General features: G+C 40.7%; 1 protein-coding gene across 1 annotated transcript in view; it reads left to right on the top strand.

Annotated features, from left to right (window-relative positions):
- Nucleotides 1-20,745, top strand: part of PPP3CA (protein phosphatase 3 catalytic subunit alpha) — a 198,833-nt gene extending 178,088 nt beyond the window's left edge. The window contains exons 10-13 of the mRNA XM_085325599.1: nucleotides 318-392; nucleotides 9,086-9,170; nucleotides 12,999-13,096; nucleotides 18,996-20,745. Coding sequence (XP_085181725.1) covers nucleotides 318-392; nucleotides 9,086-9,170; nucleotides 12,999-13,096; nucleotides 18,996-19,189 — 452 coding nt within the window. The 3' untranslated portion in view covers nucleotides 19,190-20,745. The remainder of the gene's footprint in view (nucleotides 1-317; nucleotides 393-9,085; nucleotides 9,171-12,998; nucleotides 13,097-18,995) is intronic.
- The last annotated feature ends 786 nt before the right edge of the window (nucleotides 20,746-21,531 follow it).

Here is a 21,531-nt window from a genome sequence, read left to right as displayed (position 1 = left end):
GCAAAAATTTGTTTAGGGGAGAGAAAAATGTTACCTAGTTGTCTGACAGTTGCAAAAAGAGAGATCGTAATCACGTGCTCTTTTTTCCCTCTCCCAAAGTTGGTTTGTTATGATGTTTGGTATTTTTCGTCAGCCGTACACAAGATCCTCCAATTCAAGCTTGTGTTACTACGTGCATAAAATAAGATCCACGTTGTTTAAAAAAGTGGGTGCCATTTGTATACTGAATTTTCATTAACACTGCCACACCTGCAGTTTGCTCTCTGACAGACCAGCAAAAATTAGTATCAACATCTTGCATTTGTTTCCCATTCCAGTGACAGAGATGCTGGTAAATGTGCTGAACATCTGCTCGGATGATGAATTGGGGACAGAGGAAGACGGTTTTGATGGTAAGAGCCTTCTGCCTTTGGTTGAGATTGTTTGCATTGGAACTACTTTAAAAGTTTATTTATTAACCTGGAGATAATTCTCTGGCTCCCATTTAAGTTCTGGGCTGCTCAAAGCAACTGTTGCGCTAGACTCCGGTGGATTTGCTTACTGCATGTTTTGAAAAGAATTAATGTAACTTTTGCTCTGTTCTAACCTCAGCCAAAAGTACAAATCTTTTCATGGTCTAGCTTTTTTATGTTAAAGAAAAATTATTTCCTTCAGTGAAATCTGGGTTGTGTTGTCTTGAAGGGGTCAGCTGTTGATTTTATGCACGATATCCCAGTGATTCCCATAGAAAATCTCATTAAAATGAAGAAATAATCTGATCTGGAGCAATTATCTTTTCTGCAGCGCTACTTCCAAAATGTAGGTGCTACAAGTTTGGAAGAATAGTACTTGAAATCTTTTATTAATCAGAAAAATCTTTTAATGTAACTGAGTATCTTAAAGTCTTTAAGAATCAATGTAAGCATTGTCAATGTATGCAAACACAAAGAATGTTGTTTCTTTAAAAAAAAAAAAAAGAAAGAAAGAAAGAATATCGCTTGTGTTTGGAATCTAGAGGATGATAAGTTCCTAAACCTCATACCTGCTAGTTCCACTGTACAGGATATTTTATATCCTGCAGGCTCAGGTTCCTCCGAAGTACATTTATTGTTAGCTGTTATTTTCCGTTATGACTGTGTGAGAGTAAATTGCAGTTCTGCAGCAACTTCCTTCTCGATTGAGCAGATCTGAACAAATCCCATGTGTCCCTAACGTTCTTACTATGAATGTTTTCTGCATTAAAAAAAAGAGAGAGAGAAAGAGCAGGAAGTATTAAAATGCTAAAAGAGAGTCTTGAAAAATAGAGCATCACAAAGCAACCAATGGAAAAAATCTCAACATGTTTGTTGGTAAAACGAAAGCAAAGGACAATGAAGAACTTTTTAAAAAGACAAATATTTAATGAAATTGTAATGAATAGTTCAAATTCTCAGAGTCGTTATGTTTAGTCATTATAAAAGGATCTATAGTCTTGTGATGGGAAGGAAGGGCTATGGATTATAGCRCTTTGTGTTTACTCTGAAAAGGCAGACGGACGTCCCTTGTCCTGCTGCAGCCACRGAGTGTGAACACGAACGATTAGCTTGCAGGACTCGGGACAAAAACTGGATTTACTGAAACCAGTAATCAGTGCAGAGAAGAAAACACCTGTCTGAATACTATGCCCATTTTTTTCTCGTGAAATTTAAATAAGTAGCTACTGTGTAATTAAAGCAGTATGTGAAACAGTATGGAGGCATACAATGAGCAAAAACTATGTGCTTAAAATCTCTGGCTCAAGAAAGCTCTTAAGCACAGGCTGAAATCTCATTGAACTCAATGCCAAAGCAAAGGTTTTATGAGGAGGATTTTTAAATGAATTCAGCCCTGGCCTAATATTTTCTTTTAAAGTTGTACTATAAACTTTCATTGACGCTAAATAGAGCACGGATAGGCCAATGCCAAATCTTTTGGCCCTCTTTTCAAACTTTACTGAGAGCGTCGGAGTTCCCATGCGGAAGCTACAGTCCAGCAGCCAGATTTTGCAGTCACAAACAAAGAGACGTCAGGGGCCTTTCGGGACACGAGCTTTCCGTAGCCTGCAGCCCTGCCGCATCTAGAAAATAAACTCCCGCCAGCTGCAGGAGGTCTCCGTATTTCCTGTGTTTCTTCCGGGCTGCGTGTTGCGAGGAGTGCGAAGCAGCTGTCGGGGCTCTTCCGAGGCGCTGTGCCGGCGCGGGGGCRCAGCGCTGCGGTGCCGGAGCAGGAGGGGCAGCTGAAATCCGCTCTCGCAGGTATCTGCGCTGCAGAGTTTTATCCAGCAGTGTTAAAATTTCTATGTGAGGAGCAATTATAAACAATTTTTGGTACCCTACTGTTTAATCCTATGTGGTCTAAATCGACCCTCAGATTTTTCTGGATGAACTCTTTCTCTGGGAAAAACATGTTAAGGAAGGTGTTGGAGGCTCCCAGGGAGGTTTGGCTAAAGCCAGATTTGGCTGATCTCCACCTCCGTGTCCCTGGTAACGCAGCGGTGGCCGTCGGAGGGAGTCAACGGCACTGACCCCGCGGTGTGCTCGGGGCTTCCCTCCTGCCTCCTGCCCGCTGGAAGCCATAGGGATGTGTGTGGATGGACACGTGGGAGAGACTGAAGGATTCAGGCATAAAAGTAAATTTTTGAGAATGGATTTAAATTTAATAGAGGCTGATATTTAACGATTTCCTGGTGCCTTCTGAATTATTATCTGTAGTACAAGGGAAAACGGTCTTTTCTCAGAGATAGCTGTTTCCTTTCTCTCTTTTCTTCAAGCCCTGCCTTTTGGGAAGGGGGAATACAAGATATGTTTCATTTGTGTTCTTGATGAAACAGACTGAAATGCTTATCAGTTTATAACTGTTTCTGTAAGGGCTGCATATTGTCAAMCTTCTAGTGGATCAACATTGCTACTATTTTTCTTTGATACTTTTTGTCCAGTGCCTTTGGAGGACTGCAGTGGCACAGTCCTTTTCACCTACTGATATTTTTCTTTAGCCTGATAGAAATGCCTGTTATCTGCAACAGCAGATGCCTTTTGTTTGATGAAATGATTCCTTTAAACCATCGCATATTTTTTACATCATCTGCAGTTTTCAGGGCTTGCTGCTGATTTCCTTTCTCTCCTTGCAGTTTGAACATGCCCTGACCTGGGTTCCCACATGTAATGAGAATGATCCATCACTATGGTTTGCACTGATCATTCATTTGTTACCTTCTCTTACACTTTCTTGCCCTCTGTCTTCCCCTCTCACTTTTCCCTTCAAAACAAAACCCCATCCATATTGCCTGGCCTCACTGCATGCTGTTCCTGTGAGCTGTTTTTTGATCTGAGCCATGCATGTTGCATCTAGCCCTGAGCAGGATGCTAGACAGCATGTATTCCCTTTTTTTTTCCTTTCTCTCCCTTTCTTTTTCTTTCTTTTTCCTTTTTCTTATGGAGATACCTCTGCAAGGACTTGATCAATTTATTGTAGGCAGTTTGTGTGTATGCTCAAGTGGGAGAGGACCTCAATAGCGATCGTAGTGCCCTTTAGCTGTATCTCCCTTGTGGCCTGTACTGGCCTTTTGGTTTTGCTTGCTTTAAAAATGAGAGGATATGATATGTCAGGCTTTCTTATCTCTAAGTTCCGCTTGTACTTTTTCTTTCCTGTTTGCTGTGGTGCTTGCAATATAATCTGATCCAGCAAAAATGTCTTGGGTGAACATTAGCTAGTGTGCTGTATGGTTTGTGCATCAAATGTATTGCTTAGCAACAGGAGCTACAAATACTTCTATCTAGCCGGCATATAGTCAGAATCCTGTTGTATTTTAATTAGTGACATTTCTGGCCTTGTGCGTTTGATTGAAAAACTAAGCTGCTAATTAAAAGGATGCAATAATACAATAGCTTGACACAAATGCTCTGCTTGCTTTGTATGCATCACTATCGTGATTTGGCATAAAGACGCTTCTTAATTACCTGCATTAATTTTCCTACTGCCTTCAACATTGTAGCTCACAGCCTCCTCATGGAAAAGCAACTCTCGTAGTGCTAGCTGCAGCCTTTCATTCCTCGGCCGGAATACAGCTTCCTCAGCAAAGTGCTGCTCTCTGAGACTAAACCAAATTACCAAGTCAAACATGTCTTGCTCATCAAAACCTGGTTCAACGGTGACTTACAAAATCTGCCCCAGCTGTTCAGCACAGCAGACTGTACCTCGGGCGAGCTGTGCAGCAGCTAGCACACAGATTGAATTAGCAATAGCCAAGGCCCCTTCCTTAGGTCCCAGTTACTCACCAGCACCCTGGTAAGAGCATTCTTGTTACTGGCTGTGCAAGTGAGGGTCTCWTAGCTTTAAAATCAGTTAACTTTTAACTGGGAGAGGAATGGAGGTTATTTTTCATTGTTTTATGTTTGTTCTTCTGCAAAACCAGCAAGGTTAGGCTACAGTGCCTGCTTGCTCTCTGTGGCTGCCTGACAAAGGGATGTTTTAATATGCTGGTTTATCTTTATTTTAGCCAGGAACAGTTGTTTCTATACCCAAAGTGTTTCATGAGAGCACATAAGGAACCTTGCTTGGTTGCTCTTTCTCTGAACGTGGAAGCGCAGCGTTCCTAAAGYACAGGTCGTGGTGCAGCTGGGCCTGGCCTCTGGAGCGCTGCACTTGTGTTGCTCTGCAAAGTATTTGATTTTAAAACAAAATACCTGGCACTAGAGTGGTCATTTGGATTTGCTAACTGCAAACTGCTTGAGGAGTCTGTTAAATGCATGCGGGGGGTGTATAATGCTGCTATGGGAGCAGCAGGACGCGTGCCTGCGATAGAGAGCTGCGTTGTCAGGTGCCTCGCGTAAATAAACCAGAGGAATCGCCCCGATGTTTGCGAGGAGACGTGTCGGCAGTCAGGCATACCCCAAGAAATCTGTGGGGGCCTTTTAGTTTCTGTTGCTTTTTAGAAGTGATTCGGCCTCTTCAGAGCTGTTGCAATAATGTGGAAGAAAATAACGTGCGCTGAAGGGGTGGCAGGAGCATGGCGGTGTCGGCTGCATGTGAGCTTCCTGCACAACCTGCTAACAAGGCTTTAAGTTGAAAAGTTTTTCCTGTTTTTTTTTTTTTTCCCATGGTTCTCCAGCTGTTTCTTTCCTTTTGGATGTTCCCTACCTAATCTGTTTCTTTTCTGTTTTTCAGACTTTACTTAAACATTGCGTTTCCACTGATGTTGTCAAATGTTCTTTATTATTTTTTATTTTCATTCTGCAACCATCACTGATCTTTTTCTTTCCCCCTCCCTTTTGGAACCATTAAGAAGATCCCATTTATGCACAGAAGAAAGGTATTTAGTAAGTTAGAAGGGCTTAAGTTTCATTAATTTGCTTTTGTATCAACTTTCCTAATGCTTAATTATGTAATCTGTAATATATTAGGATACCATTGAGAAAGATCTTGCTTTGGTTTATTTACTCAGTATCATTATTTATCCATTCATCCCTACATCTTGAATATTTTCAGAGTTTATAGTCATTTTTCATTGTTCTGCTTCTTAATCTGAAGGTCTAAATTACATTTTACATAAGAAATCCTGCATATCCAGCTTGCGAGATATGTGTTTGGGTGCTATAAATCCAAAATCCAATAGAATTTGTTGAATTACTGAAGAAGTAAGATTCAAAGTTTGGGTTCCCCCCTCCCACTCCTCCAAATAATTTGTCTCCTCCAGTTTTAACTTCAGTTGTGTTTGTGATTTTTTAAAATTTAAGTTCTCTTCAAAGAAATATGATTTAAGATATTGAAAGAAAAGTAAAATTTTAAGGGGATATCAGACAATGTTTGCAAAGGCTAAATTTAACCATTTCTTTGGCTATGACCCATTTTCTTTCACGTAAGCGTATGTTGAAGTCTAGCTGAAGTACTTCAGTGCAGCTTCAGAGTCACGGTGAATTGCACAGTACTGACCTGGAGTATTTGCAATGGAAATATGAGTCTAAGAATTATGTATACGTAATTATGGAATCCAAATACCGCTAGGTTAGCTGCATTCAGTCAAAACCGAATATCAATCTCACACAATATTGCACTGTGAATATCAGATTTTGGGGAGATGTTTTGACAATATCAGTTTTATCAATTATCAATTAATTTAGCAAATAATTTTTAATAAARTCAAATAGGATAAATAAAATCATTAGCATTAATTAGAGAACAGAAGATACTTTAAACCATTTGCGTCTTTATTTAGCATCATATTAGTAGCCTTTTATGTGTATCTGTACGAAAGTAGTCACTGTGGGTCCATTGTGTTTCGCRGTAAAGTACATTCATTCCTATTTTATATTTACAGGAAAGACTCTTGTATCTTACTTCAGTGTTAAATTATATTTCCAGTGTTTGATTCTCAACTCTTTCTTCTTAAATATTAAATAGTGGCTGAAACAGTCAGCTATACTTGCATGATCAGCTAGGGCAGGGTGGGCTTGTAAGAAACCAAGGAACAGGGATCGTGAGACCTGAGCAAGGACGGTTCGTGTTTAAGTGGGGGGGTATTTTCCTAGAGAGGAAAAGAAGTGAAAGCCACGTCCTTGCTGTCTGGAGAATATAGTTCGGTTAGACTGTAGTAGCTGGGGCAGGAATGTATTTCATCTAGTTCCTGAAGGCCCAATTGAATTATTGCTGTTGAATTTCAATTTTTCATTAAGCTGTTACTAATACGGTAAATACAGTCTAGCTACAGCTACCTGTTCTCTCGCTCTGCATTGCGCAGAAGCGCGCGCTTGGGCTGAGGGCTGGCTTTCTCTTTGGAGGACGTCCGTGTGAGCAGAGCTGCGTTCGTGCTCACCCTCCAGACAGAGACTCCTGATCTGAGGGCAGATCAGGGCGACAGCTGGGAATGCCTGGAAATAAAGCACCGCRTTTTCATGGCTGCCCCAAAAGGCGAGAAGGCAGAATCTGCGTGCTCCGTTGTACCCGAGCAGAGCAGCACCTCTGCGCGCCGTCGCCACGCTCTGCGCCTGCGAGCCGGCCGAGGCGTGCGCAGCTCCGCAGCGCTGCTGCGGCGTGCGCCGGCGGCTGGCAAGCTCGCGGCTAGGGAGCTATAAAGTGTATAAAACTCRGCCCTAGCACTGTTTGGGATTCAGCTTAATCTCCACCCCGATATTACATGTTGCAGGGGAATTCATCCTYGGTTTTTATTGCATTTTCTGTGATGTTTGTTCACGTGGTTACGTAGCTTGAAGAGCTCTAGGGTTTAGGAGGTGAGTTTATTTTCATTCCTGAAAGTTTTGAGGAGGAGTATTGCTCATTTTGAAATCTAAGCACAGGAAAAAAAAAATGTATACCCATTTCACCTCTTTTAAAATCCCGGATTGCAGCCGAGCCACCTAGTCACCTGGGAAATGCTGTTCCATCACCTCGGTGTTTTCAGTGRTCACCTCAAACTGTTGCGAGCTCAATTGCAATTGAGAAATTTGCAGTAGGATGGGTAGCAGCACTTGAAACAGCGGCCTGGGGCTGCTGTCAGCACAGATGCGTGGAGAAAACAGGAGGCGGAAGAACGATCTCGCAGGCAGCGCGCAGCACGGTCGCAGCGCCCCGTTGCCCGCCAAAGGGCCGCGAGCGCGTGGAGGAGGCCGCGCGGGCGCCGCCGCTGCAACGGCCTGTGAGCTCGGCGGAGCCGGTAGTTCACGCCGACCGCTTTCGGCTGGAGCCGCTTTGAGCTCAAAATACGCTGAAGGAGAGTCTGTCCGGCGGGGGCCCGTGCACGGGCGTCTCGCTCGCCGCTTTTCATCTCCGGCGTTTGTCGCTGGAGCCCGGCGGCGCCTCGCCCCGGCGCCCGCGGCGGCTCGGCTGCTCCTCCGCCTGCCCTCCCCTCAGCCCGGCCTTCGCTGCCGGCATCGGTGCCCCAGGTTTGGGGCTTTCCTGCTCTCTGAGCCTCGCTGATCGATCCAGCTTAATGAAATGGATGAACTTATTACGAATCGAAGACAGAAATTTTCATTTTGTCCTTGAATTTTGGAATAGCAAGAGCAAAGTGTTATTTTGAGGTAGTGTTTTCCTAGCTGCCCTCTCGAACCTCTGAGACGAAGCTGCCAGGCAGCATCCGTAGGAGCCACGCTCGCCTGCCTTCGACACTCTGGGCAGAAAGCGTTGTGCCCTCGGTGGCTGTGACTGACTGTTAACTGAAGCTGTTTTACTTAGTGTAATGTGGCRTTTTCTTGCGGAGCAGGATTTTTCCTTATTAAAAGAAATGGTTGTTTCTGGTTCTTTATTAGTACAAATACTTGTTTCCCCGGTTCACTTGGATGCCTTTGGTAGCATCCGAACAAGACTCGCTGGTATGAAACTCGCTGGCCTCCAGTCTCCGTTCCTTTTTTAAGGCACTTTATTTTGTGAGCTCCTGAATTTCAAGGCAATGGGGAGTCCGAGCAGGCTGCAGCAGGGACGAGAAGGAAGCTGAATCGCTGGACACCCTTAACCACTACTAGCTAATGCAATGCCTGCAATTTCATGCTGGTTTTCAAATCTTTTAGGTTTCATAACCAGTTAAATATATGGGGGGGGGGGGGGAAGGGGGAAGGAACCCCGCTAGGACCCTCTTGGACCCAAACTTTTATGCTAGTCAGGTTTTTGAAAATTAAGTGAAATGTATTTTTCCATTTAAAATGATGAGATGCTGCAATCAATTTAACTCCATTGCTGCATCAAAAAATTCTTTTGTAAAATGCAGATTTTTAAGGGTTTAGACGCTGTTCGTGTTGAATATCTTTTTTGCATTTTGTCAAATTTGAAGAACTTGTTTTCAATAGACTATGGTCTCTGAAAATATTTTTGAAATGCAAAACTGAATTACAGTGATGAAAAAATGCTGTCTTAATGTGTAGTGGAAAAAGGATCACATTTCTCAAGGTACCAATAGCTAGAGTGTTCAAGAGTGATGAAACGGTCTGGAGCTGTAAATAAATTAGTATTTTGGGTTTTGACTGCAGATATGGCTTAGTTTGACAAACTGTAGTATCAATATTGTGTTCCTTATATATAGTGAAAACATTGTATTCAGACTTCAGAATAGTGGTTTATTGCTTATAAGGCACTATAACTGTTTTTAATGTATTTTCCATAGGAGCAACAGCTGCAGCTCGAAAGGAGGTTATAAGGAACAAGATAAGAGCAATAGGAAAAATGGCTAGAGTTTTCTCAGTGCTAAGGTAAGGTTTTTGCTGTTTTGGATGGACTTTTTATTTTAAAGGAAATCTTTTAATGATTACTGAGAGCACTCTACTGTTAATCAGGCAGCAAGCATTATTTGATATTTTAACACACCACCCAGTCATTTTTCCTGCAACATTTTAGAAGTCACTTTATCTATACAATACTGTTATTTACTATAGCTCTGAATAATCTTCCTCGGTGCTTTTGCTGAACTTGAAACTAAAAACCAAATGAAAAACCACRAACGGAGAAACTTACTATTTCCTTTCTTTAAGAAAGCCTTTTTCTCTCTAATGCTACAAATTAACTCTGTTAGCCACTGTGAAGCAAGAGTTAAATGTAGAGAAAGAGTATATTCAGCATAATAGTGTATTAAAAAGGAAGCAAACTGTCCAACTTTGTCACCCATAGTTGTTGCTGCAGCCACGAATAAAGATAATTGAAGATGAAAGCATTAGGCTCATTTAACTGAAACTCCAGCAAATCAGTGCAAACAACAGCAGCTCCTTACCTTCACTTGCACTCCCTCACATGAACCTGAGAACTAATTGCTACATAATGTTTAAAACTYCCCATTTGATGTCTTTAAGTAGACCAGAAAGCATACTGCGCTGTGCTGTTGTCGCGTCCAAATACTACAGTTTTTCCGCTCTTTCAAGAGAAGGATTTTTTTTTTTCTGGGAAATTGTACATTCCTCTGCTGTGGTGAGTTTATGGCTATTAGAGCTGGTCCAAAACATTTTCAAGGTGATTTTTTTTTTTTTTTTGAAGTGTATCGGTATAGTTTCTCAAAGAACATACTTTCTTCATTTCAGCAGCATGCAAGCAGTGGGCAGGTTGTCAGTGGGGCTTCCCATGGACGCAGCACTTCTCCCATGCATTGCAGATTGCAGCAGCGTAGTTTTAAATAGTGTACTGAGGTGAAAGACTTCATCCCTGGGGTTTCCCAAGCGTTATATGTGAATTGCTAGTGATGCACATGCTAATTCAAGCGATACCTTTAAAAAATAAAAAAGTTGGTCTAATGCCTTTTTCCTAAACTAGATGGAAGAGCAATCAAATGTTTCCACCTGCTCCTCTGTGTTAAGTCTGGCACAGAGCCTGAAGCTGACATTGCCACCACCTTCATAAAACAGCATGATTATTTTTCTSTAATGATAGCTGAGCTGACAAAGTGGGGAAGCCCTGGCTTTCTCCCATAACCTTGAACCATAGATTCTGGATCTGCTGTATTTTGCAGTGGAGCATCATTTGAAAAGTAGGATGAATTTATAGAAATCTGGACTTAAAATGTACAAAAAGGTTTGAAATTGGATGCTCGATTGATGTGTCTGATTTTTGATAACTTTTATACTATTCATGTCACAAATATGTCAAAGCCTTTCAAAAGGGACCAGGCATTTCAATGCTTTCAGGGAGGAGACAAGGGCACAGCATAATTTTTATGTGCACCTGGTTTTAGGTGATATATATGAGCCTAATACCTTAGGCTTTAGCACCATTTGAACATTGGAGCCCTCCTCTAAATTACTTCAGAAAAATCAATATTTTGAGACATTGCAAGGAGGACTGCAGATAAGGGCTATTACTTTGCTCTCATCTAACTTTAGCTAGCAAATACAGTGCAATCCTTACYGTGGTCAGGCGTAGCCAGGAGATCAGCAGGTCGCTCCGCTGGGCAGTTGTGCTGTGAGTCTTCCAATGGGATGAACGACGTTTCATCGCAGCTACAGCCTGGCAAGCCCATTGGGGTACTTCTCCCTCTCTTGCTGTGACAACTTGGTTCTCCTTAGCTAAATGGCAGACTTCTGGCAGCTAGGATTACGTGAGGTTTATCTTACAAATGGAATCTCTGTAGAATGGCCTGAATTATTTTTTTWAAGATTTTTGCCAGCAAAATCCATGTTTAACAAACAAGCGTCTAATAACCGTTTATAACCATGAAAAGCCTGAGGTGGCACCATCACCTAGAACAGCCTATTTCCAAAGTCTTTCAGGTCCTGCTTTGGTGTTTTGCCTACAGTGTCTGTGGCATGTGGTGAAACTTATTCCAGCAGTTCTTGAACAGCTTTTCCAAACAACCTGCTCTCTGATTGCAGCCAAAGAGCTCAGTCAAACCTGTTCTCTAAGTGGCCAAGCTCCTATCTGTGTGATCACTTCAACTACGTAAATCTCAAAATTAGATGACAAAATATCATTGTATTCAATTTCAAAGGTTATAAATAAGCTTTGCCAAGGAAAGTCATCATAGAAATACTGGCGTACGCTCACTGGAAGACAGCATCTCTGTGACCTTGTATTCTCTACTCTGACTTTTCTCTGAATATGTTTAGACAGGTGTAAGAGGTAAATAAAATATTAGTTAAAAAGGGAAATGAGATTAAATATTAAGTAAAGAACATTGAGGGCTAAAAATATCAGAATTTGTAATACAGAAGTTTCTTGGGGACATGTTTTTTAAAGAATAAAAAGTACTGTGCATAAACATTTCCTATGAAGGCAAAGCCATAAGTGCTATTTCAATTTAATTCAAAAGACAGATTAAATGAACTGAATGGAAAATACAGATTATGCACTTGCAGAGGCAAATAATCAAGAGAAAGCAAAAATTTTGGTGTGTAATATTCTTTAATGGGATGAAAATACTGTGTTAATTCTGGAAGAACTTGGATGTTGCATTAGTTCTAATTGCTTTGAAAACTTGAAAGAAAAACAGACACAGAATCTGATTCTGACTTTTACACAAAGAAATCTGCATAGGAAGACTTATTATCAAACTAAAAATAACCTGAAGAGTCTACACAGTCGGTAAACAAGAACTATTTGAAATACTTGAGTAATTCAGGGCATGTAGGCTTCAAGAAATTGTATGTACTAGAATTGTTGATAGACAATTTTGATAGACAGAACCATGGTATCATGAAGTGAATGCAAAACTAAATTCTGTCTTTGCTTCCTCCAGCTTAATGTCATTATGTATTTCAAAGTAAAATGCTTCAAAGTAGACTWCTTTTAAAGAATTGAGGTCAATTTTGCTGCTGAGAAAGTATGTCATCAGAGACAGCATTGTAGTGCTCACAGAAAGCTGTATTTAACTTCTTGTCTGGATAGAGCTGTGATAGTTGTCTTGACATATATGAAAAACTGTGTATTTGGAGACCTACAACAACATTTAGGCTTCCTAAACTGTTTTCCTTGAAATCAGTACTACTTTCAGCATACAGAAAAGATGTAGGAAAAAAATGATTAAAAAAATTTAGAAAGAGTGCTAGTAAGAGTAAAATTGCTTATTAACTTTAATGAGCTTTTCAGGTGCTTTTTTAGCGACTGATGATAAATAATAAAATATGCATCTGACTGTTAGTGCAGACAAAACCAAAACAACAATTTAAGAGTACTTCTGACCACATTATATGGGACAGATCTGCATGTGTTGCTGGCAAGTGCTGTTCCTTTAGTCTTCCTTCTTTCATGTTTGTGGTTTTAACACTATAGGCAAATACATCTATTTGTATACATCACTTCACAGATCCAGAGTCAGAGCATTAACTACAAAAGGAGTCTGTGTGTTGCATGGTGCAGTGGTGAACTACGTACTTAGAGGAGAAGCCCAGGCACTGCAAGGAGGACGGTGCTGGTGCAGGTGTAAAAATAGATGCCTCTTTTCTAGTTAAGATGTTGGACATAACCTAATTGCAGGATAGGTGTAGCTTAAGGTGCCTAGAACTTTTTTTTTTTTTTTTTTTTTTTTTTTAATCCTAAAAGACCGAAAATGATTTACTGGTTTTGTTTGTTTGGTTTTTTCTTCCTCCCTCTCCCTGCAGAGAAGAGAGTGAAAGTGTGCTGACGCTGAAAGGTTTGACTCCAACAGGAATGCTGCCCAGTGGTGTGCTCTCTGGAGGAAAACAAACACTGCAAAGCGGTAAGCATGTTTGCCTGTGTGTGACATTGTGTGTTTAAAAAGAAGATTTTTTAACTGCAGAACCCAAAGAAATTAACTGCAGTCTTCTCATAGAAAATAAATATAATAAAGCACAGAATAAAACAGATGGTTTGCTGTACTTGAGCATTTGTGAGCAGTTCATGTAAGGCCACTTCTCAAGACTTACTACATCACTGATATTTTCAAAGGAGAAAAATCCCTAAAATTCAGCTGCTCAGAATGGTAGATCAGCATCACATGTGAGTGCACTCTTTCCACAGTTTACAGTGTCATCTTTTATTATTTGTTTTAGGACCAGCTTTCGATACACTGAGTACTGAAGATTCAGCTTAGATAATGACACTCAAACTCTTATTTTATCTGATTTATTCTTCCTCTTAGAGGCTCACCAATAAAAATAGTTCTGGGAGTAGATTTTATCTTCCAGCAATTCTGTATGACAGCATGAGAACAATTTCACGTTCTGATTTAAGCCAAAGTGAAGGGAGGCTCTTACAAACACTGGTTTTGCCTTGTACGCAAACACAGTACAGATTGTCAGTTCAGTTTTATATCAAGTGCTTTTTGTTACAGGAAATCTGTAAGTCAGTAATAGGGCTGCCTTTGATTAAAAAAATTTCTCTTGGAATAAGGAGCAGCAAAGTATTTAATTTACCATTGTAAGCTCTCCTTTTTTATATGTATATTACTGTATAATACATACTAGGCACACAAGAATGTCCTAACACTTACTGTAGTTCCGTAGTCAGTACATGTATGAAATAGAAATATGTTTATATTCTTAACACAGTCTCAGCCTCTTATTTTCCTGTTTCCTTCCTGGAGTATTCTTTCTCTGTATTTTTCCCTTTGCTGTCTCTTTTCTCTTATCTAGAAGATTCAGGTATTCTTTGATAAACCTTCTTCTCCTGTTTTATCCTTCCCTTTTTTCTTTTTGATGACTTGTGTGTTACACACTTAGTAACGTTCTGCTTTGAAAATGCTGCAATATGATTCCGCAGGATGCCTCAGTTAAAGGGGCTGGGGTCTTCATCTAGGCTCTGCTCAGTATGGTTTCCTTAGATTTGTCAGAAAATTTGGAAACTGCTATTGTTGCCCTGGCAAAATACTGGGAATTGAAATGAATTTTTAGAATATTGGCTAAAGTTCTTCCTATGATGGTTAAAAGGAAAATCTCCTCATACTGCAGTATTCTGGCTTAGTAAAACATTACTATATACAGACTCCTACATTAGTTGACATGTAGTACACCATTCACCATATAATCTGAAATTCACATAGTTTCTGTTAAGCACGTGTTCATACTACTGTATGTATTAACAGAAAATATGACCAATATGTTCTGTGGCAGTACACATTTTAGTCGTCATTTTTTTTCCTAATGTGGCAGTGCTGGTTTGGATCTGGTTATTCATGTTAATTTCCCATCATAGTTACTGTGTTTCATTTTATTTTAAGTTCACAGTGGTTTAGTTCCTTAATTTTGCCATCTCTCTTGCTCTGTAGCTTGAGAGGCACAGGCTCAGCTTGGTGCATGCGGATTACCTCCTCTAGTTTCCCCATGCAGCAAGATGATTGTACACATGTTCTAGCATTGACTCAATCCATATTTAACATCCTAATTACAAGAAAAAAATGTTTGGGGCGATATGGAGGGACAGAAAAGTTACTACATTGAGGAAAATAAGACAAAAAGGGAAAGGTGAATTCCCCAAAACTTTGCTGCTTGACCTATTCTCTTAACTAGTGGAGTTATTGAAAATCAAAATTCCTTTTTAAATATTTGAGCTGTACTGTTAATACATTAGATTGCATTTGCTGATTGGATTCAGCTGTGTCCAGCTGTAGAAATAAATTCAAGCCAAAACTGCTAGGTAGAATTCAAATGCAGATGATGATTTTAAGAACAATGAATGGTTTCAAGACAGTGATAAAATACAGTGTACTCATAACACTGCAGCAGCCTCCTCTTTTCTCTCTGACCAGGCTTTGCAGTTCTGGGAGCCCAACAGCTTTCAGTTTTTGCATTTGCCCCAWTTGATTTAAAATACAAAAACCATTTCGTTTTCAGAAACGGCGTTGTTGTAAAGGAGGTTTGCAGATGGAGCAGACTGAGCGAGCCTGCAAGCCAAGGAAAAGTTGTCTGAGCAAATTCTCTCCTATGTTGCAGGGAGCTTTCTTTTAGTCAGGAGAGTGAAAAATATTCTTCAAGTTGTACATGTGCTTCTTTCGCTGCTGTAGTGGCAGCTAATAGTTTTCAAGCTGACCTCGTAAGTGGAATGAATTTTGTGTGATGGCTTTATGCCATTTTTCATTAGCTTTTAACAGTGCAAATCAAACTGCTCTTATTAAATGCTGTGGGAATTATACAATAAACTTGGAAGGTCAGATGTGCAATATGGAAGACATTTTCACTTTGTAATTTTTTAAGTTGAAAGAAAAAATTCAAATAAGTCTCTAAGAACTTTTTGTGAATCTTTCTGCTTAAAAAGAAACTATAGCTTAAATCAATCTGCAAGTTATTGTTTTCATGTAGCATTTCTGTGTGTGTCTGTTTTGCCAAAATCCAGCACTTACAGTAACATTAGTGTATTAGCTCCTTTGCTATTCACTGACTTGTTCTTAGAGTTAAAATCCTCTGCTCATTTTTCTCATTCGTTTTGCTACCCCTTTCTTCTCTTCAGCTACTGTTGAGGCTATTGAGGCTGATGAAGGTAAATTGGCCAGTCCCCTTTCTGTTGCTCCTACAACAGATAAGGGCTCTGCTGGGTGTATTCATTTTGCTGTAGCTTGTACAGATTGTGTGGGTGTTGGGCTAACAATTGTGGCTCGGTATTAACCAAAATGTAATTGCTTTAAAGGGGAAATTTTATTTATTTATTTATTTATTTCTGTGGTGGTGGCGTCTTTCTTTCTGAGAGTTGCAGTCAATGTTGGAATTTCAGTATGTTGAACCAAGCACTGAGCACTGCCCAGTCAGAGGTCGGGAGACTTTGCATTTCAGGGGACACGGCACGGCAGCAGCTAGTCAGCGCTCTRTGACGCCCAGCTCATGCAAAAGGCCGGGTCATTTCTCTGCCTCAAACCATTTTCAGCAATCTCTGGTCTTGAAAGACACACAGCTTTTATAAACATTCTTCTTTTTTGTTGCTGGTTGTTTTCTTTTTTTTTTTTTCCCTTCAGTTTGTTTTTTTCATTTAGGTCATTAGTAAAAAATTTTTATTGGTCTTTTGTTACAGTTCAGCATGTTTCTGTTTCTCTTTAAAAGTATAACAACATGAGACATTTGTCTGCAAGATGTCCATTTCCTCTGGTAGTGGCAGTTTACACACTGGATATTTACATTAGAGCAACCATTAACATCAGCACCATTTAAGCTACAAATATAAAGTGACTGGCTGCCTCAGAAGGTTTCTGAATGATTAGGGTTGAAAACTGGTGCTTTATTGATAGACCTCTAATTTAACCTTGAATCAATTTTTAACCATACTGTTTAGAAGAGAGCAACGACATATTGCACTATAGATGTACAATATTCGTTCAGTATCATAAAGTTTTGGAAGAAGAATTTTCAGAATTCCCCTTTAAAACAAAATTCTTCAGTTGTATTTTGTTCTTGCCCCTCTCAAATTTTCTGAGGGTATTTTTTTTTAGTTAATTAAAAAAAAAAAATCTAATGATTGCTGTCCGTTGGTAAGATACGCCCTTTTGGCCAGATGAATTTTTTTTCTGTAAAGCAGTGAATAAAATTATAGAACAAATAAGTAAGAGAAAATACAACTGCTTTCTAAATAGCAGTGAGTAAGCTGCTATTTATGTTGGAATTATTTATTCCTCTTGGCAATCTCTAATCTGCAGTGTGCGTTCTCGTTGACAGTTTGGCTGTTTTCTGTGATTCTCTGTGACTCTGTGTTGTGTTTAGTAGACTCTCAATGTAAACTGCTAATACTCATTGTCTGACCAGCAACTACAGCAGAGCACCTTCTTCAGTATTGCAGGTTATATATATAATGTGTCTGCTCGAAATKCAATTGCCTGAACACGGTCCCATTCCAGGATTATTCACTCTCCGAGTGAATCCTTGGTTTGCCATCGCCTCTAGTTAGACACTGTCACCGCAGTCGTAACGGCTGGTCCGCGGAGACCGGGCTAACAACGGACAAAATGTCGCTTCCTTTCCAAGCTGCCCCCCGGCGCCGGACCCGGGGCGCGCGGGCAGCCCGTGCTCCGTGCCGGTGCCACCCCCCGGGCTGGGCAGCTTGCAGGCGCCTCCGCTTCGCCACGGCCGTCCCTTAAACGGTTGCGTTACGGGACTGGCCTGGGCGCTTGTTAGACATCTCCATCTCGGGGGCAGAACGTAGAGGGGAAAAGCACAACTGGAGGCACCTTACAGTAGGGCCTGTCCGGTTTTCACTGCTCCGTCCCTGCTCGCCCGACTGATCACCGTTCTGTTGTTGTTGTTGTTCTAAGCCAAAGTCATACGGGTTAAAGACCACGCGCCTCAGCTCCAAGAGAGCCTTTGTGAAACCGCTTAAGGAAACAGACCCTGAGGCAAGCAGGATCTGTCCGTTTGCACGGGAATGGTTGGCTAAAAATATCAGCATGAAAATGCTTTTCTCACTCCCCACAAAATGCAGAGAGTATACCAAGGAGGCCCCCCCCCCCGCCCCGAATTGGGCGTGTGTGTTGGCAGGAGAGCAGGAGTGCTTTGGGCTAGGGAGGAGAGAAGCTAGAGGGAGAGAAGGGGTATTGAATTTGCTSTTTGAAACTCCCCAGGGAGTCTGCAGCTCCCTGGTATTAGCACACCGTTTCTGCCCTACGGCACGTTGAGATAGAGGCCTAGCAAAAGCGCAGCCAGCGCTCTGGGAGTGCCGCGGGTTGATTTGGTGTGTAGGTAAGAGAAAAACACACGGAAGGCCATTACAAATCGTCTTCAGAGCTTCAACCTGCTCTTTGCCTACAGCGCTTTTTTCTCTTTGGCTTTAAACCCAAATACCATAAATCATTAAAATAAAAGAAAAAAAGAAAGAAAGAAAGAAAAAAAGACACGCTCTACTCTAGTAGACTACTCTAGTTTCCGAGCCTGGGGCTGCCCTCCAAGATCAGCGGGCCACCATTAACGCTGTTGCTAACAGGCGATTCAAAACCCCTCAGGTCCACTTGGCACTTTGGACTATTGTCAATGTATTTTCAAAGTTTAAAGGTGCAAATATGCCAAAATAATGCTATCCCTAGTCCATCCAGGTTGCACTGCATTACTGCTGTTTGCCACAAACTGCTTTCCACACGGCCAGGTTGGTCAGGGAGGGCGATTACGCTGCGAAATCCCATCAGCAAGCGGCTCGCCTGAGCTAAGAACTTTAGACAATACAGAACATGCAAAATACGCCCAGAGCTGTAACATCTATCACGTAAACTGGGCACGTCGGGGCTTCGCCAGCTGTAATTGGCCCGTGCTTTCGGCTTTCACCTGGTCTTTCAAAGCCAGATGGGAGTTTTCCCTAATTACGCGAGGCACAATGGTTTTAAGGCTGTAAGTCATGGGAAGGGACGATAACCTGGTCGCTCTCGTGCCCGAAGCGTTGTTGCTGATTACAAACTGCAGTTTCATGTCAGCTGCGTAGTATTTTAAGCTGAACCTCAGCGGTCAGCAAAATACCAGAAGTTGATCTAGTTGAAAAAAAAATAGCTGGTTTGCAAGAGACGGTGRTGCTTAACCTGCAGCCCTTTCCCAGAACGGTAAGGAGTCCGTCGTGTTGTCAGGTTTTGCATTGCCTTCTTTGCAAAGAAGGACCTTCTCACTCGCGACTAAGTTGGGGGAAACGACTGCCGAGAGTGTTACGCTGCTAATTTTACTTTTTAATAATCCTTTATTTAGCTATCAAAGGATTTTCACCCCAACATAAGATCACTAGCTTCGAAGAGGCCAAAGGCTTAGATCGAATTAATGAGCGAATGCCTCCGCGCAGAGATGTGCCGTCCGATGCCAACCTTAACTCCATCAACAAGGCAATCTCCACAGAGACTAATGGCACTGACAGCAACGGCAGTAATAGCAGCAATATTCAGTGACCACTTCCAGGGGAGGGGGGTTGAGCTGCAGGGCGCGACGGGGTTGCTGCACGGCAGCAGTTGGATGTTCTTGCCTCTGATAATAGCTTACTTGCTCGGGGGGCCAGGTGTTGGATTCAGTTTACAAAATCATCTACGAAGAGATTGCAAACTTTATTTTGGTGGGAGGGGGGTGGGGGATCGACACCTCCTTTGGATATGCCTTTAAAATGCTTCTAGAAAAAACGAAAGCTAATGCTGGTATATATTGCAAAGTTAGGGGAATGAACATGTTTTCCTACTGCATTGGGAACTTCTAGATATGTTACTGAAAGGCCTTTTATTATGTTACTGGACATGAAAACTTTGTTTAATTTCTTACTAACTATTGTACGTTTACAGTTGCAGCACTAAACATGGACAACATCAAAACATTTTTAACAAAATGTACAAACTAAATAAGGACTATTTATTGATAATGTTTTGCTACTCTTGTCAGACAATGGCTATGAAATAAATTAGGCAGTCTTTAAAAATATAGAAAAAAAGAAAAAAAAAAAGAATGTTGGAAATTTGTTTAAAATGCCAAAAAAAGAGAGAGAGAGAGAGAGCGAGAGCGAGCGAGAGAGAGACAGTTTAATTTTGTACAGATTATGCTTACCTCAGGTTTCTTTAGTGTGCTTCAATGCCCTTCTTTAAATATAACACTTATCTTACTAATTTGCCAGCGATTATCCTTTTCTTTGTTTAAACAAAAACTGGAATAATGATAACATTTATCTTTTTTTGCTGTTTATATTTAGGGGGGTTTGGTTTGGGGGGATTTCTGGGGTTTTTTTTTTGGTAAATCAAGTCTTGGTTGTGGCTTGCTGAATTTAAATATTTATGAGTGGTGCATTTTTAAGTATAGTGAACAAGACACCATATTAAGTGCAGTGAAAAGCATCTATATTCTGTAAAAATCTGCCTATGCATGTTTTTTAAGAAAAAAATGGCTGTATAGGCCTGTATGGGACTGTAATGCGCTTAGTGGTCTGACTTATACTGGAAATGTATGTATACTGGCGTACTTTATATTCTCTAAAAAAAATGCTTAATGCCTTTGAAATTTTGTAATCAAAAAAAGCTTTGAAAAATCTAAGGGGAGAGTATTCTTAAAGTTTTTAACATAAGCTTGTCAGTGCACATATAGATGGGTAGCATGTTTAGCAAACCTTGTGAAATTTAAATAAGTTTGTAGTTACATGTGAAATTCTAAATGCATGATAACTGTTAATGTCATAATGGTTTAGTCATTTTGTTATGTTCTGTCATGTGCCACAAAATGTGTAATTTTTTCACTTTTTTCCCTTTGTATATCAGTTACGGGTTTCAACTGGTTCATTCTAAAAAAGAAAAAGAAACAAACAGTCCATTGATATTTTTTAACAATTGTATAAGTGCCCAAGTAATTCACTACAGCCTACAGCCTTGCCTTTGTAATTTGACTTCGAAATGTTGGCAATCAAAGCATGCACTTGTAACAATGAAAGAAGCATTTTATATTACTACTCAATAAAAATGTGCATGAACTTAAACGCTCTTCCCTTTCTTGCTGACTGTTAAAGAAGCACTCGCACACCCACGTGCGCACACTCCACACATGCACTTGTTACTGGTTTTTGTTTTGGAGAAGAGGAGATCATCCAAGCAAGAGAAGAATGACGCACAGGTTTCACTGTTTCAGGTCAGGTTTTTTACTAAGGAAAAACGTTATTTGTTGCCAAAACTGTTCTAGGTTTTTTGAATGCTTCATCTGCAAACTTCTYATATTTCTATTTTTCCCCTCAAGTTCTGGTTAGAGTTGCTTTTTTCCTGAAATGAGTAGTACGTAACACRCAAATACAGTGCGCGTGAAAGCACGTGTCCTCTGTGTGCTTTTCTCCTTCAGTAGGAGAGCCCTCTGCTTGGGAAGCATGCCTTTCCCCCCAATGTTGTTGCATGTTCAGCATAGACTAAGACATGGTATATTTGAGCACAGTAATTAAAGCAGGCTGTTAATAATCTAGTGTGTTGAACCAGTCATCCTGTGTGCAAATCAAGATAATACTTTTTTTTTTTTTTTTTGAAGCGAAAGGTTTTTAAGTGGAAATTTAAACTTATGGAAAGTATGTAGACTTGATAGACTCCTCTAACTGTAAAAACAAAATTCCAGGGTAGGAAGGGGTTCATCCTCTTCTGCTGGGACTTGTGTATTACAAAGATGTAATCACAGTATGTGACAAGCATCCCGTCCTCATTGGGAGCAAGTAAATGCCATGGACGGACCTCAGAAATGTTCTTAGCCAGCTCTTCCCTGTATTTGAAAAGGTAGATTAGCATCG

This window comes from Rhea americana, unplaced genomic scaffold (genome assembly GCF_003343005.1).
Source record: "Rhea americana isolate MKP2758 unplaced genomic scaffold, rheAme1 scaffold_99, whole genome shotgun sequence".
NCBI classification, from domain to species: Eukaryota; Metazoa; Chordata; class Aves; order Rheiformes; family Rheidae; genus Rhea; species Rhea americana.
The sequence above is the reverse complement of the archived record's forward strand: the minus strand, read 5'-3'. Positions and strand labels throughout refer to the sequence as shown.